This window comes from Stomoxys calcitrans, chromosome 4, assembly GCF_963082655.1.
Source record: "Stomoxys calcitrans chromosome 4, idStoCalc2.1, whole genome shotgun sequence".
In the NCBI taxonomy this organism is placed as follows: Eukaryota; Metazoa; Arthropoda; class Insecta; order Diptera; family Muscidae; genus Stomoxys; species Stomoxys calcitrans.
In genome coordinates this window covers 58,702,952-58,719,524 of record NC_081555.1, presented here as the reverse complement: position 1 = coordinate 58,719,524, position 16,573 = coordinate 58,702,952, and the positions used below count along the sequence as shown (strand labels likewise).

Genomic DNA, 16,573 nt, shown 5'->3' with positions numbered 1-16,573 from the left:
ATGAATCAATCCGATTGCAAATCGCTTAAGTCGTTTCCGAGAAAAACGAAAATTACATATTCCATCCGCACAAGTCACTTCCAGAATGAATCAACCTAAAAATAATCTATATCTCGGAAACAGTAAGTGCTGGGTAGACAAAACCAGTATGGAATTGTAGATATTATTATTGGCTTTCAAATGAATCAATCCGATTGCAAATCGCTTAAGTCGTTTCCGAGAAAAACGAAAATTACATATTCCATCCGCACAAGTCACTTCCAGAATGACCCCAGATAAAATTATTCTATATCTCGGAAACTGTGAGTGCTAGGTAGACAAAACCAGTATGGAATTGTAGATATTATTATTGGCTTTCAAACGAATCAATCCGATTGCAAATCGATTCAGTCGTTTCTGAGAAAAACGAAAATTACATATTCCATCCGCACAAGTCACTTCCAGAATGACCCCACATAAAACTATTCTATATCTCGAAAACTGTGAGTGCTAGGTAGACAAAACCTATATGGAAATGTAGATATTATTATTGGCTTTCAAATGAATCAATCCGATTGCATATCGCTTAAGTCGTTTCCGAGAAAAACGAAAATTACATATTCCATCCGCACAAGTCACTTCCAGAATGACCCCACATAAAAGTATTCTATATCTCGGAAACTGTGAGCGCTAGGTAGACAAAACCAGTATGGAATTGTAGATATTATCATTGGCTTTCAAATGAATCAATCCGATTGCAAATCGCTTAAGTCGTTTCCGAGAAAAACGAAAATTACATATTCCATCCGCACAAGTCACTTCCAGAATGAACCAACAAAAAATTATACTATATCTCGGAAACTGTCAGTGCTAGGTAGACAAAACCAGTATGGAATTGTAGATATTATTATTGGCTTTCAACTGAATCAATCCGATTGCAAATCGCTTAAGTCGTTTCCGACAAAATCGAAAATTACATATTCCATCCGCACAAGTCACTTCCAGAACGACCCACCCCAAAAATAATCTATTTCTCGGAAACGGTAAGAGTAAGAGACAAAACCAGTATGGAATTGTAGATATTATTATTGGCTTTCAAACGAATCAATACGATTGCAAATCGCTTAAGTCGTTTCCGAGAAAAACGAAAATTACATATTCCAACCGCACAAGTCACTTCCAGAATGACCCCACATAAAATTATTCTATATCTCGGAAACTGTGAGCGCTAGGTAGACAAAACCAGTATGGAATTGTAGATATTATTATTGGCTTTCAAATGAATCAATCCGATTGCAAATCGCTTAAGTCGTTTCCGAGAAAAACGAAAATTACATATTCCATCCGCACAAGTCACTTCCAGAATGAACCAACAAAAAATTATACTATATCTCGGAAACTGTCAGTGCTAGGTAGACAAAACCAGTATGGAATTGTAGATATTATTATTGGCTTTCAACTGAATCAATCCGATTGCAAATCGCTTAAGTCGTTTCCGACAAAATCGAAAATTACATATTCCATCCGCACAAGTCACTTCCAGAACGACCCAACCCAAAAATAATCTATTTCTCGGAAACGGTAAGAGTAAGAGACAAAACCAGTATGGAATTGTAGATATTATTATTGGCTTTCAAACGAATCAATACGATTGCAAATCGCTTAAGTCGTTTCCGAGAAAAACGAAAATTACATATTCCAACCGCACAAGTCACTTCCAGAATAAACCAACCTAAAAATAATCTATATCTCGGAAACTGTCAGTGCTAGGTAGACGAAACCAGTATGGAATTGTAGATATTATTATTGGATTTCAAACGAATCAATCCGATTGCAAATCGCTTAAGTCGTTTCCGAGAAAAACGAAAATTACATATTCCATTCGCACAAGTCACTTCCAGAATGACCCAACCTAAAAATAATCTATATCTCGGAAACTGTGAGTGCTAGGTAGACAAAACCAGTATGGAATTGTAGAAATTATTATTGGCTTTCAAATGAATCAATCCGATTGCGAATCGCTTAAGTCATTTCCGAGAAAAACGAAAATTACATATTCCATCCGCACAAGTCACTTCCAGAATAAACCAACCTAAAAATAATCTATATTTCGGAAAACGGAAAAACGGAAACGGTAAGAGATAGGTAGACAAAATCAGTATGGAATTGCAGATATTATTATTGGCTTTCAAACGAATCATTCTGATTGCAAATCGCTTAAGTTGTTTCCGAGAAAAACGAAAATTACATATTCCATCCGCACAAGTCACTTCCAGAATGACCCCAGATAAAATTATTCTATATCTCGGAAACTGTGAGTGCTAGGTAGACAAAACCAGTATGGAATTGTAGATATTATTATTGGCTTTCAAACGAATCAATCCGATTGCAAATCGATTAAGTCGTTTCTGAGAAAAACGAAAATTACATATTCCATCCGCACAAGTCACTTCCAGAATGACCCCACATAAAATTATTCTATATCTCGAAAACTGTGAGTGCTAGGTAGACAAAACCTATATGGAAATGTAGATATTATTATTGGCTTTCAAACGAATCAATCCGATTGCAAATCGCTTAAGTCGTTTCCGACAAAATCGAAAATTACATATTCCATCCGCACAAGTCACTTCCAGAACGACCCAACCTAAAAATAATCTATTTCTCGGAAACGGTAAGAGCTAGGTAGACAAAAGCAGTATGGAATTGTAGATATTATTATTGGCTTTCAAACGAATCAATCCGATTGCAAATCGCTTAAGTCGTTTCCGAGAAAAACGAAAATTACATATTCCATCCGCACAAGTCACTTCCAGAACGACCCAACCTAAAAATAATCTATTTCTCGGAAACGGTAAGAGCTAGGTAGACAAAAGCAGTATGGAATTGTAGATATTATTATTGGCTTTCAAACGAATCAATCCGATTGCAAATCGCTTAAGTCGTTTCCGAGAAAAACGAAAATTACATATTCCATCCGCACAAGTCACTTCCAGAACGACCCAACCTAAAAATAAACTATATCTTGGAAACGGTAGGTGCTAGGTAGACAAAACCAGTATGGAATTGTAGATATTATTATTGGCTTTCAAACGAATCAATCCCATTGCAAATCGCTTAAGTCGTTTCCGAGAAAAACGAAAATTACATATTCCATCCGCACAAGTCACTTCCAGAATGACCCAACCTAAAAATAATCTATATCTCGGAAACGGTAAGAGCTAGGTACACAAAATCAGTATGGAGTTGTAGATATTATTATTGGCTATCAAACGAATCGATCCGATTGCAAATCGCTTAAGTCGTTTCCGAGAAAAACGAAAATTACATATTCCATCCGCACAAGTCACTTCCAGAATGAACCAACCTAAAAATAATCTATATCTCGGAAACTGTGAGTGCTAGGTAGACAAAACCAGTATGGAATTGAAGATATTATTATTGGCTTTCAAACGAATCAAGCCGATTGCAAATCGCTTAAGTCGTTTCCGAGAAAAACGAAAATTACATATTCCATCCGCACAAGTCACTTCCAGAATGACCCCACATAAAATAATTCTATATCTCGGAAACTGTGAGAGCTAGGTAGACAAAACCAGTATGGAATTGTTGATATTATTATTGGCTTTCAAATGAATCAATCCGATTGCAAATCGCTTAAGTCGTTTCGGAGAAAAACGAAAATTACATATTCCATCCGCACAAGTCACTTCCAGAATGAACCAACAAAAAATTATACTATATCTCGGAAACTGTCAGTGAATAAAACGAGATTAATCCCGGAGTACTTTTTTGATACTCATTTATTTCTTCAAAATCTCATCCTTATATATAAACTTAAAACTAACTACAAACTAAATATCCTAAGAAAGGCAGGCAAATCTAAAAATAATCACTTTGGGAAAATAAGATCATAAACAAAGACGATAAACATCCTATGCAGATACTAAATAAATTTGTCCAGCTGCAAGCCATATGCTTGCCATTCAGACCGCTGTGTTTTCTGATAATCCCTAACTATTTCCTTATCTACGCACATTAAAAACTATCTTCCACTTATCCCTGTGCGATGCGTTGGCTAGGTAAAAATATAAACTCTTATCACATTTATGCCTGCCCTTAAAACTATCCTTTAAAATAAACAAAAAATGGAAAGTATCTTATCTATTCGTTCTCAAGGCTAAAACATTTCCATGACACACATCAACTAATATCCCATGTTTAGAAATCTAAACATTCTGCGGGCGGCCAAAAATAATTATGAAATAGCTCTACTTATAAACTGTAAAAATTCAGCAAAATGGACTGTAATTCAAATATATATGTTAAAATCTAAACATCCCGAGGACGAACAACAACTATGTTACTTTCTCTTGTTAAATACTTATAGATTACATAACTTAAAAATAATATTATTAAAATAGAGGTAGAGATTAGTGAAATATGACCACTGATGTGATGCCATGATAGCTCCTTAAGGTGGATCGGATTCGCCTTCATCATTTTAATTTCTTCCTCCAATCCTTGAATCGTTGACGAATGATCGATTTTATTGTAGTTTAGCTCGTCCACCATCGCTATGTCCTTCACCTCTCTCAAGATATATGATGTGGAATTATAGGACATCTCAGTTTTTGCTTCTTGTGACGCAGTTAATACGGTTCGTCCAATCCTAGCAGTACACCCAGGCTGGAGAGTGATGATACCTAGGCCTGGTAATTCAAATACTCCTTTAGTGCGCTCAGCACATAGAATATGGGCCGAAACTTGATCTTTAGTTTTAAACAACCATGACCCTCTTGTCTTCAGCTCAATCCAAAAATTCCTGTTCTGAGTCTTCAAAAACTGGCAGCCATATTTACTTGTTGGCTTAAGCGCTGCTAGCTCACATGAATGATCGTTGGCGTCTTCCCAGGCCCAGTTGCCTCTGCAAAGAAATTCATCTTCACCAGTTAGCTGACATTGGTTCATCGATGACTGCGACAGTAGATGATAAGCATCCATTTCATAGTTGTAGGCCAGGAACTGCTGTCTTAAAGCTGCTACCATTGCGGTTCCGTTTCTCACCATCGGCAGTGGTACGACGCGGAATATTTCTGCTGATGATTTTTCTACCAAGGGAATCTGCACGTCAATCACTAATTTTTCTTCCACCAGCAGACCATGCGCCGTCATCACCTTGTATATTGCCTGCAAAACATCGTCCTTCTCACCAGGCAACCTTAGTCCTTTAGGTAGCTGATCCTTTATTTTCATCACCTCTGCCTGCAACTGGTTTGGCCGTACTAAATTTGGATTTACTTTTCCATGGTTGATGTCAATTAATAAGCCAATTACCCTGGCTTGAATATGTTCCACTTCAGTAAACAAGCTGCTAAGTTGATCGGCTACCGCGAAGAAGTCCATCGCCTTTTTGAAGAGGGAATAGTCAGTGTTCAGCATCTGACTTATGTTTTGCACCTTCTCATTCAGCTCTTTAAACTGTCCATTTATTTCATCCGTGGTCTTTTTCAGCACATTAAGCGTTGCTTCCACCACAGACGTTTGCTTCTCAGCCAAATATTTCAAGTTGTGCTGATTTTCAAGTACATTTTTCATATTTGCTTCCATACTCTCTCTGTCGTCCGCATCCATTACTCCGAAAAGAATGTGGAAAAGAGACCCAACAAACTCTAAAGGAGCCCTTTTATTTCGTTGGCGTTTTTTGTGTGAGAGTAACAAGTGGTTCTCATCTATAGTGTTCAGTCTGTTCGTCATAATATCCATCTGCGTGTCGCACTGCTGCTCGAACGATCTCAGCCGAACACATAATGATTTACACGCTTCTAGACCCTTATCCAGATGATTCACCGTGACAAAATACCCGTGCAGATCGAAATATGTCATAAGGTTCCATGACGATGTTACTCGGTTGATTCTGCCAATTTTATCCATATAAATGATTGTGTCATTTCCCAATTCTTTTATCGCACCGCCGGTAATTGAGGTTGACATCGATTGAACACTTGCCATCATTGCCATGATCATCCATAACATCATTGCTACGTTTATTTTTCTTCTTTGAGGTAATTTGCAAATATATGTCTGCGACACTTCAATGTCGGCTTCCTTTTCACCACCATTAGCGAATATCTCCAGCGGGCATAACTTGTGTATGGGCCGTTTTAACAACCCCTTTTGTTTAGCGACCTTTACTGTAGCGACTCGAACCTTTCCATCTTTGCCTTTATGTACTTCCGCAATACTTCCCAAAGGCGAGAGTAGCACTTGTATTGTGAACACGCGTTTTTGATTCGCTCCGAAATATTAACGAGGAATAAAGTTTGTGGCCACAATTGGAACCTATAAAGGATTGCTTCTCATAGCCTTGTATACAGCTTGCACTGGATGTTTGGATTACACGGGAACCGAATTGCAGAAAAAGCGGTATATTATTTATAAATCTAGCGAAAATTTGCAAATTCAAAGGGAAATTTTGCGGAAAAATAACTTTTGGTGCTAACCGGTCGGTGGATAAATTTATTCAGCACTCTGGGTAAATAAACAACAGCTGGTATGTGTTTGACATTAAATGTAACAAAAAAGCGCTCCTACATGTAAATTAAACTCGAGTCACCTAGTTGCTAACAAATATAGTTCAGCCTAAAAGTATGCTATAATTATCAGCTATAATTATTTGTATAAATTAACGGCCGATAATTCAAAACGTAACCAAGGAATGCCAAAGACACCAACAACAAACGAACAACATTCATCCCAGCAAACAAAAAGAAAATTAATGGAGACGTCACCTGAAATAATAAATATGGCAAAGAAGCCAGTGGGAAACATGGAAGTAGGCGAATTGATGAGCATGATGAAGATTACAATGAATAGTATACTTGAGGAAAAACTGGAAAACTTGCCAACGAAACAGGATATGGAAGAGGTTAAGGCTGGTATAGTTTTAGCATCATCGGAAATAGCTGACTTAAAAGCGGAAAATAAAAAATTAAAGGAGGAAATTGAAATTTTGAAAAGAAAGATGGAATTAGATGGGGCAAACTTGAGATGGTTTGAGCACCAGATAAACAATACGAAGCTAATCTTCAAGGAAATTCCAAATGAAAAACCGGTGTTAAATGCAGTTTTAAAAATTTGTACAGAAAACCTTAAAATTACACCGAAGATTATCTCGGCTAAAACAATTTTTCAAAAACAGCACACACAATCAGCGATTGTTGAATTTGAAAATGAAGATGCTATTAAATTGGTATTAAGGAACACAAAGCATCTAGCTGGAACCAAAATTTCAATAGAAAGAGACTTAAATCCAAGAAGGCAACGAAATAAAGTGGCGATGCTTTTAATACGAAAGAAGATCTTGGAAGAAAGCCAAAAACATAAAATAATGGTCAGGGATGACAAATTGAAAGTCAAGGACAAATGGTTTACTTGGACAGTTAATGGAAAACTAGTGTGTGGAAGAGAAAATGCTGAAGTTGCACTTAAGATGCTTTATGGAAATGAGCTACAAAACGTATCATTTGATAACATTTTTGAGCAAATAGACTCAAAAAACTAAAGAAGCCCCAAGCCAATGCCAATAAAGAAACAACCGCTGGAGAAGTAGTGAATTTGAATTTAAAAATAGTGTCATACAATGTTAACGGATTAGCTAATAAATACTTGTATCCTCTTTTTTTTACCTATTTAAAATCTTTTGATGTTATAATACTGGTCGAGACTCATTTAATGAAGGAATCAACAAAACAAGCAGAAAAGTATTTTCCGGGCTTTGATATTTTTTGGACAGAAGCAATTAAAATTAACAGATTTGGAAGGGCTATAGGGGGCAAAATGCTGGGAATTAAAAAATCCTTAAAAAACCTAAATCTGTACTACGAGCTGGTAACAGCATATCAAATTAACGCACTTTGCATTAAGGTAAATAATAAGAGGATAACACTACTCCCACTATATTTGAGAAGCGCGAACTGGGAGCAGGATTTTTCGTTGGTAAAGCAATTTATGAATGAGATGGCAGGTGAAAACCCTATATTAATAGGAGATATGAATATAAGAATTGGAGAGCTGCAACAAGATATCTCGATGCACCAAGACACGTTCTTAACTGCCACAGAAATCAGAAAATCTATGGACAAGGAAGTAAACCACAAAGGCAGAGTTTTCCTGGACCATTGTAACAACCATAGCATTGTTGTTCTAAACGGACATACGAAAGGAGATGAAGAAGGCAAATTTACATTTTTGAGTTCAGCCGGCGAGTCAGTAAATGATATCTGTGCTGTATCGTATAGCATGCTAAAATATGTCACAAGTTTTTCTGTTGAAGATTGTATATGGTCGGATCATTTTCCCATAGTCCTTGACCTTAAGCTGGATGTAGTAGAAACTGATGTTAAAAAACTAAGCCTCCTACCCAAATTGTTGTGGAGGCAGTCAGATTTGAGTAACTATCAAAGAAACCTCAATTGCCATTTGAGAAAAGCTCTGGAAGACCATACGATATGTACTCTCAAGGATTTGACAAATACAATTATTATTTCTGCCCAGCAAAGGGGCAATAAGCCGATATTTAACCCATTAAATAAGTGGTTTAATAGCAATTGTTATTGGGCAAGGAAAAAGTCATTTAAATCTCTAGCGAAATTCAGGAAAACCAATTCTGAAGAGCACAAGAAAACATATCTGGAGTCAAAGAAAAAGTTTAAGGAGATATGCGAGAGTAGCAAACAAAATTACTACAACAGCATCAGCCTAAGAATTAATGAAGTATCTAATGCTAAAGAGTGGTGGAGCATAGCTAGAGAATTAAATGGTCAGGATTTTAACATTGGCTCCAGTGTCTCTGCACGTGAATTTGAACAATATTTTAAAAAACTGCTTAACTTAGAGCAGAGATCAAGATTCATACCATATGCTCCACTGTTAATCGCTGACGAAAAGCTCGATAAGGATATTTCTGTGGATGATATTAAAAACATGTTGTCCAAAGTTAAAATGAACAAAGCACCTGGTGAAGACAGGACCCCTTATGAGTTTTTTGCCAACGCATCGGAAGAGTTTCTGACAGAATTGGCTAGGACATACAGCAGAATGTACAGCAACGGAACCATAGATGAAGTATTCATAAAAACGATAATCTTCCCTATACATAAAAAAGGAAGTTTAAATGATCCCGCAAATTATAGAGGGATATCTTTTATGAATGCGATAGCCAAAATTTTTATGGGTATCTTAAATGAAAGATTATATGCTTGGGCAGAAGAAAGAAGTATAATTGTAGAATATCAGGCCGGATTTCGAAAAAACTATTCGACCACGGATAATATTTACAACCTATCGGCGATAATAAACATTAAATTGTCAGAGAAGAAAAAAACATATGCATTTTTCGTAGATTTCAAAGCTGCCTTTGATAACATATCACGAAACCTAATGCTTTACAAATTATACGAACTGGGTTTATCATATAAATTAACTAAAATAATTGAAAGTGCCTATCAGAGGACAGAAACAGCAGTGTGGACTGGGAATGAATTGTCCGAATATTTTAACACGAATTCAGGAGTAAAACAAGGCTGCCTGCTGTCGCCATTACTTTTCACCTTATATGTCAATGACATACATGATTCTCTGGGAGGAGGCATAATGGTGGATGACATCAATATACGAGTACTTCTTTATGCTGACGATATAGTCATTTTGGCTGAAGACAAGGACGTTCTTCAAAGAATGATATACAATCTAGAAGATTACTGTGTGAAATGGAACCTTATCGTAAACTTAGCCAAATCGAAAATAATGGTCTTTAGAAACGGTGGTAGACTATCGGCGCAAGAAAGATGGACACTGAATAATGAACAAATTGAAGTAGTGTCAGAGTACAATTACTTAGGATTCATACTGACACCTCAAATGAAATTCAACCAACATGTCGCGGCCAGAACAACGCAAGCAAAACTTGCCTTAAATATGACCTGGAAAAACTTCCTAAGCAAGAACAATATATCCATGAATCAAAAATGGAATCTCTACATGGCAGTATGCAGATCAATCCAATCTTATGGTGCACAAGTATGGGGATTTGGCTGTTTCGATGAAGCTGATAAGTTGCAGCGGTTCTTTTTAAAAAAGGTACTAAAGTTGCCTGATTCTACACCCAACTACGCAATAACTTTAGAGACTGGAGTCGAAGAAGGCCACATTTATATGATGCAGATGCATTTGCATTATATCACTAGAACAAAATTTCAATACAAAAGGGAAAGGCTGCCTTACCAGTTAACCCAAAAAATAATACAAAAAAAACTATTTTGGGCACATCACTTAAACAATCTTTTAAGCCAGTATAACATACCCCACATTGATGAAAACTTTAGTCTGATTTCCTGGAATGCAATGGCAGCAAATTTAATTGAAGAAATGAGTTTACGCAACAGAAGTATTGCTATTCAAAGAGCACAGCAAAGTAGCACTAGACTATATAAATATTTGGACTACACGAGAAGTCATATGTACCTCAGTGGAAACTATACCAATGAAGAAATTGCATGGATATTTAAGGCCAGATGTGACCTAATAATTTTGAACGCTAACCACTTTGCCACACATACAAATGCCAACGACCAGTGTACGATATGTAACCTACAAGAAAGAGAAACGCTTCATCACTTTTTAGGTATTTGCCCAATATATCGACATTTAAGGAATGGTTTTTTCGGTAGATCTGCATTAAATGAGGACGCCATCATACGAATATTAGATGGAACAGACACCCAAGACTGGAAAAATCTTATCGGATATATAAAAGCGGCTCTACACTACCGTAAATTGATAACAACGGAGTTTGCCTAGACCTTTTATAACTGAATAAGTTCATTATACTACAAATTTTAAAATGGATAACTCATAAATATCCGGCTGACGACACAAGTCATAGCCGATTAATCTTTATTATTTTTTGATTTTCTTCTTACACTCACTCAATTAATTTTTATAATCACTGTTAAATTATATAATGAGAAATGTAATAAATAAATAAAGATTGTACTACTACTACTACTACTACTACTTCCCAAAGGCCACCTTCCAGGAGCAGTATTTTCATCCTTCACTATCACCATCTGTCCAACCTTGATATTTGGTACTGGAGTTTTCCATTTTACTCTCTGCTGAAGACTACTCAGATAGTCATTGCGCCACTGTTTCCAGAAATCATCCCGCATTCTTTGAATTATTTTCCACCTGTCTAAAGATCCCAGTTTATTCTCCACGCCTCTTTCTGGAATACTTAGCAATGGTCTTCCGACTACAAAATGTCCTGGCGTTAAAATCTCGCAGTTATCCTCACTGAGTGGACACAAGGGACGAGAGTTGAGAACAGCTTCTATCTGCGACAAAAACGTTGCCATTTCCTCATACGTTAATTTCGTTTCACCAACAACCCGTCTCAAATGGTGCTTCACAGACTTCACGGCAGCCTCCCACAATCCTCCGAAGTGAGGAGCTCCGGGCGGAATAAAGTGCCACTGTATTCGCTCAGATGCTAATATATGAGCCACGTCTGAATTTTGCTGCACCGCTTTGACGAACTCTTTATCCAGATGTCTTGCCGCTCCCACGAAATTAGTGCCATTGTCCGAATATATATGGCTACTTTTTCCTCTTCTACTGAAGAATCGCCGTAGCGCAGCCAAAAACGCTTCTGTTGTTAGATCGCTGACTGCCTCCAAATGTAATGCTTTGGTTGCCATACAAACAAATACAGCTATGTATCCTTTGTAAGCTCGCTGTCCTCTTCCTTTAGACACCTTCATTTGAATAGGACCTGCATAATCAATTCCTGTGTGATCAAATGGATGAGACACACAAACTCTGCTTTCTGGTAGGTTACCCATTAATTGAGCCGCAGTTTCTCGCCTATAACGCAAACATTTGACGCATGACCGAACTGCTCTCTTGATGGCATTTTTGGCACCAATCACCCAATATCTGCTGCGTAGTTCATTTTCCATGAGTTTCGCACCTCCATGTAGCGTTTCTGTATGGATGCCATCAATTATTCGATCCACCAGACAACCTTTCCCCAATAGAATTGGATGCTTTCTGTTGAAGCTTAAACCAGAATTCTCCAGCCTGCCTCCAACTCTCAACACTCCAGCTGCATCAATGAACGGTGTTAGTCCACATATCTTGCTCCTCGTCGGTACTTCGCTGCCATTCCTTAGACACGAAATCTCTAACGAAAATTGGTTTGCCTGCACGCTCGTAATTATTAATTGCTCTGCCTCGTTTATTTCTTCCGCAGTTAATTCATTTTTTCCTGGTTTACGCTGAGCACGTTCAATAAATCTTCGCACATATGCTATAATTCTTATGAGTTTTTTGTAGCTAGAAATCCTCGTAATTAACTGCATGATGACATCGTCTTCCTGTTTATTTTCCTTTAGAACTCCAACAAAGGGTTGAACCGTCGATATGGGCCAATTGTTTTTCTCCAGCAGCCAATGTGGACCACTCCACCATAACTCATCTCCTTTTAGCAGCTCTGGCTTCATCCCTCTTGATGCAGCATCCGCTGGATTCTCCTTGGATCGCACATGACCCCATACGGCACCAGGAACAGACTTCTTAATTTCCTCTACTCTAACCCGAACAAATTTGTCTTTAATATTTTCAGCCTTTGCGATCCATGCTAGAGCAATAGTTGAATCGCTCCATAAATATTTCTGTTGTTTTTGGACTATTAACTTTTCCACATTAAGCATCAATTTAGCCAACAGATGCGCTGCACACAATTCAAGTTTTGGCAGTGTTTTCCTATTTTTCACTGGGTTTACCTTAGATTTTGCTGCTACCAACGTAACTTTGTTTGCGGCCCGGATGTATATGACAGCTGCGTACGCCTTTTCCGAAGCATCAGCAAAACCATGCAGTTCTATTTCCATTAGTGATGAGGTAGACAACCAACGCGGTATTCGGATTTCTGCTAAGTCGGGCAATTTCCTCATGATGACATCCCATTCCTTTATCATCTCAGAGCTTAACTGGTCGTCCCATGCCATATCCATTACCCATAGTCGCTGAATGAATAGCTTGGCTAGAATGGTTACAGGAGCCAGCCAACCCAAAGGATCATATATCTTGGCCAGTGTGGAAAGCGCCTTCCGCTTAGTCAACTTGTTATCTTCAATGATCTGAAAATAGAAAGCAAAATTATCTGTATGGGGATCCCATTGAACACCCAACGTTTTCATTGTTTCGCCTTCCTCAATCCTAATGACTTGATTTTCGCCAACATTTGGTATTGCCTCCAATATGTCATTTTCATTAGACATCCATTTACGCAGCTTGAAACCAAACTTATCCAATTGTTGGCTGATGTCATGATGAATTCCAATGCATTCCTGTACTGAATCAGCACCTGTCATCAAATCATCCATGTAAAAATCATTTTCTATGATGGCTTGAATCTTTGGATTCCGTTCGCTGCACTCTTTTCCAATTTCAATTAGAGCTCGTTTTGCCAGAAATGGAGCACATGCTGTTCCGTAGGTAACAGTCGTTAGCGCAAACTCCTCAATTGGCATATGTTTATTCTCGCGCCACAATATGCATTGGTATGACTGATCTTTATCTGCTACTAACACTTGTCGATACATTTTCTCCACATCCGCTACCAAGACAAATCTCCATAATCGCCATTTCAATAGAATTTGAAATATATCTTGTTGTAGTTTTGGACCAATTTCAAGTACGTCGTTTAAGCTTTTACCATTCGATGTCTTGGCTGAAGCATCAAATACCACCCGAACTTTTGTTGTAAGATGGCTTTCTCTTATCACCGCTTGATGTGGTAAATAGTACTTTCCACTATTTCTTCTTGAGACCTTTTTCATATGCCCCATCTCCAAATACTCCTTCATAAAAGCACAATATTGTTTCTGTAACTTTTCATCCTTTTCCAATCTTTTTTCAAGATTTAAAAAACGTGCTAACGCCATTTTCCTTGATGCGCCCAACTCGATATCCTCCTTAAACGGCAATCTCACCACCAATCTCTTATCCTCATTTATTGTTGTTGTTGTTGTAAAGAGCTGCTCGCATCGATCTTCCTTGACGTCGTCATCTTCACATACTTCCTCCATCTCCCAAAATCTTTCCAGCTCTTTCGTAACCGCCATCACGGCATTTCCAGATTCATGTCCGCAAACGCAACCACAGATTATGAGACCAAGTGACGTCTCTTGTCCAGACAAAGAGCCAATTTTGACTACCCCTTCTTGAATGATTTCATGATATAAATCTGCACCAATTAATAAGTCAATTCTATCGGACTTATAGAACAGCGGATCAGCCAAACAGTAATTTCGCCAGCTCTCCACACTGACGTTCAAATTTCTATCAGGTTGCGCTGAAGATAATGTTGACAACACCATAGCATTTATAACATGAACCGCATCGCTCTCAAACCGTGGTTTGATTTCAATTTGCATGATGGCTTTTGATCTGCCGACTGTCGTGTTACCCAGACCCACTAAATCTGTAACTAACTTCTTTCTGGGTAACCTCAGTATTTGGGCTGCCTCTTCCGATATTGAAGTGCGTTGAGAACCTTGATCGATTAAGGCTCTCATTAAAATTTGCTCACCACTTGCAGCCTTTACTCGTATTTGTGCTGTTGCCAACAGAGTGACAGCATTGCCTTCCATAGTTAATTGAGCTTTGGAGTTTGATCTCTGAGTTTCCTGCGTTTTGTTTCCTTCGACGTGAAGCATAGTAATATGTTTTCCGCCGCACTTGTCGCACTTGGTGTTAAATTTGAAGCATTTCTTTTCCGACGGGTGACTCAAACAAATTTTGCACATTTTCATTTTTTGTGCCCACGCACCTTTTTCAGCTGGTTGCAGTTTCAAAAATTTGTAGCACTCTTTTAACCCATGTCCTGATGCTTGACAAAATGCGCACGATCGTTGAGTTGTTTGGTATGACTGTGTTGTTTTTGCTCTTTGATGCGTGTTTCCTTTTTTGCTGTATACCGCTTCCAAAGCCAAGTATTGCTGCTCCAGAAAAGACAGGACATCCTCTAGCCTTTGGACTTCTTTTGATTTCTGGACCCATTGCTCATATTTCAGCAATCCTTCCTTATCTAGCTTTCTAATAAGGATCCGAGCAATGAATGGATCTGCCTCGTCTACCTTCATTCCCATAGCTTTCAATGCATGTAATGATTCCGTAGCCGTATCCAATAGCTGCTTTATACTGTTGCTATACTGAATATTTATTATGCCGTGGTCGATGATCTTGTCAAACAATGTGCAGAATAACAGCCGCCGGTTATCGTATCTCTGCTCCAGTATCTTCCATGCCGCACTGTAGTTCTCCCCTGTCACTTGAAGATGTTGTATTAAGCGAGCAGCATCACCTTTCACCACACTTTTAAGTCGATAAAATTTTTCGACTTCCGATAGCCTTCTGTCCTCCTCTACTAACTTTGTAAATATTTCTTTGAAGGAATTCCAATCGTTGATATACCCACTGAATATGGGCACTTTTAACTCTTCCAATCTAATTAAACTTGTTGATCCTGTATTTTGCATTGTTTCCACACGTTCTTCAATTTCCACACAGACATCCACGTATCTTTCCCTGATACAGTCCCAAGCTTCAATCATGTCTAAATCATCTTCGTCATCATCATCAATAATTATTTCCACTATTGATTCCAGTTGTCCATACTCTGATTGCAACGCCAGCCATTGCATATTTAAATAACTTTTATTCGCAGTTGGCAATCTGCTTTCTATTACTTCCAGCTTTCTTGTAATAGTTCTATACTTCAATTCAAATTTTCTTCTTAGCTTCGACACAGGCTTTTCTTGCTCTCTGCTAATTGCCTGATCTCTCGGCTGGGTGTTACTCTCATTTGCCGTTTGTTCGCTAGGTGCCAATGCAGCTGCACCTTGCGTTACCATTAATTTTTTCTCCGCACTGCCTTGCGTTATCTCTGCGTCCTGATTAGCTGCCACTTTGGCTGAGGCTCCTTTTTCTTGCTGCTCAAACCCTTGCACAATTTTATCCATTTTGCTAATTGCTTCTTCTACTCGTCTTTGCAGCTCCTGGACCTCTTCTTCATGCCCACTGGACGACTTTCCGATATCCTTGTTTAACTTGTTGTAGCCTACAATGATTTCCTGCAGCCACTTTCTATTTTTCTTGACAACTGGCAGTAACATTTCCTCCACATCGAGGTCAACTGCTTTTACTGCCAACAAATGTTCAAGGTTTTTCAATTTCTCCAACAGAGAATCCGATTGACTCCTTGTGAACATTTTTCTTTCAATTTTAAATCACTTACACTGATTCGATACGTGTATTAAATCTTTGTTTATTCTTTACTACTTTGCAAGAATCACCAACTTTTACTTTAAACACACTTAACCGTACCGAAGGTTCGAAGGACCAAATGAATAAAACGAGTTTAATCCCGGAGTACTTTTTTGATACTCATTTATTTCTTCAAAATCTCATCCTTATATATAAACTTAAAACTAACTACAAACTAAATATCCTAAGAAAGGCAGGCAAA

General features: G+C 38.0%; 2 protein-coding genes across 2 annotated transcripts; both read right to left on the bottom strand.

Moving 5' to 3' along the window:
• Window positions 1-4,370: 4,370 nt before the first annotated feature.
• Window positions 4,371-5,613, bottom strand: LOC131996938 (uncharacterized). The gene is made up of 2 exons (XM_059367141.1): window positions 4,842-5,613; window positions 4,371-4,378 (listed from the first exon to the last, which is right to left on the bottom strand). The coding sequence occupies exons 1-2, from the start codon at window positions 5,611-5,613 to the stop codon at window positions 4,371-4,373; spliced, it is 780 nt and encodes a 259-aa protein (XP_059223124.1).
• Window positions 5,614-10,967: 5,354 nt separating this feature from the next.
• On the bottom strand, window positions 10,968-16,316 carry LOC131996937 (uncharacterized). Its single transcript, XM_059367140.1, has 3 exons — window positions 15,024-16,316; window positions 11,036-14,732; window positions 10,968-10,987 (listed from the first exon to the last, which is right to left on the bottom strand). The coding sequence occupies exons 1-3, from the start codon at window positions 16,314-16,316 to the stop codon at window positions 10,968-10,970; spliced, it is 5,010 nt and encodes a 1,669-aa protein (XP_059223123.1).
• Window positions 16,317-16,573: the final 257 nt, after the last annotated feature.

Excerpts from the sequence above, each read along its gene's own strand:
- LOC131996938 (XM_059367141.1), bottom strand. The coding sequence starts at position 5,613 with ATGGATGCGGACGACAGAGAGAGTATGGAAGCAAATATGAAAAATGTA.
- LOC131996937 (XM_059367140.1), bottom strand. The coding sequence starts at position 16,316 with ATGTTCACAAGGAGTCAATCGGATTCTCTGTTGGAGAAATTGAAAAAC. Across the intron at positions 14,733-15,023 it reads AATACTTGGCTTTGGAAGCG|GAAACTCAGAGATCAAACTC; the intron begins GTATACAGCAAA and ends AACAAAACGCAG. Across the intron at positions 10,988-11,035 it reads TAGTAGTAGTAGTAGTAGTA|TGATTATAAAAATTAATTGA; the intron begins GTACAATCTTTA and ends ATAATTTAACAG.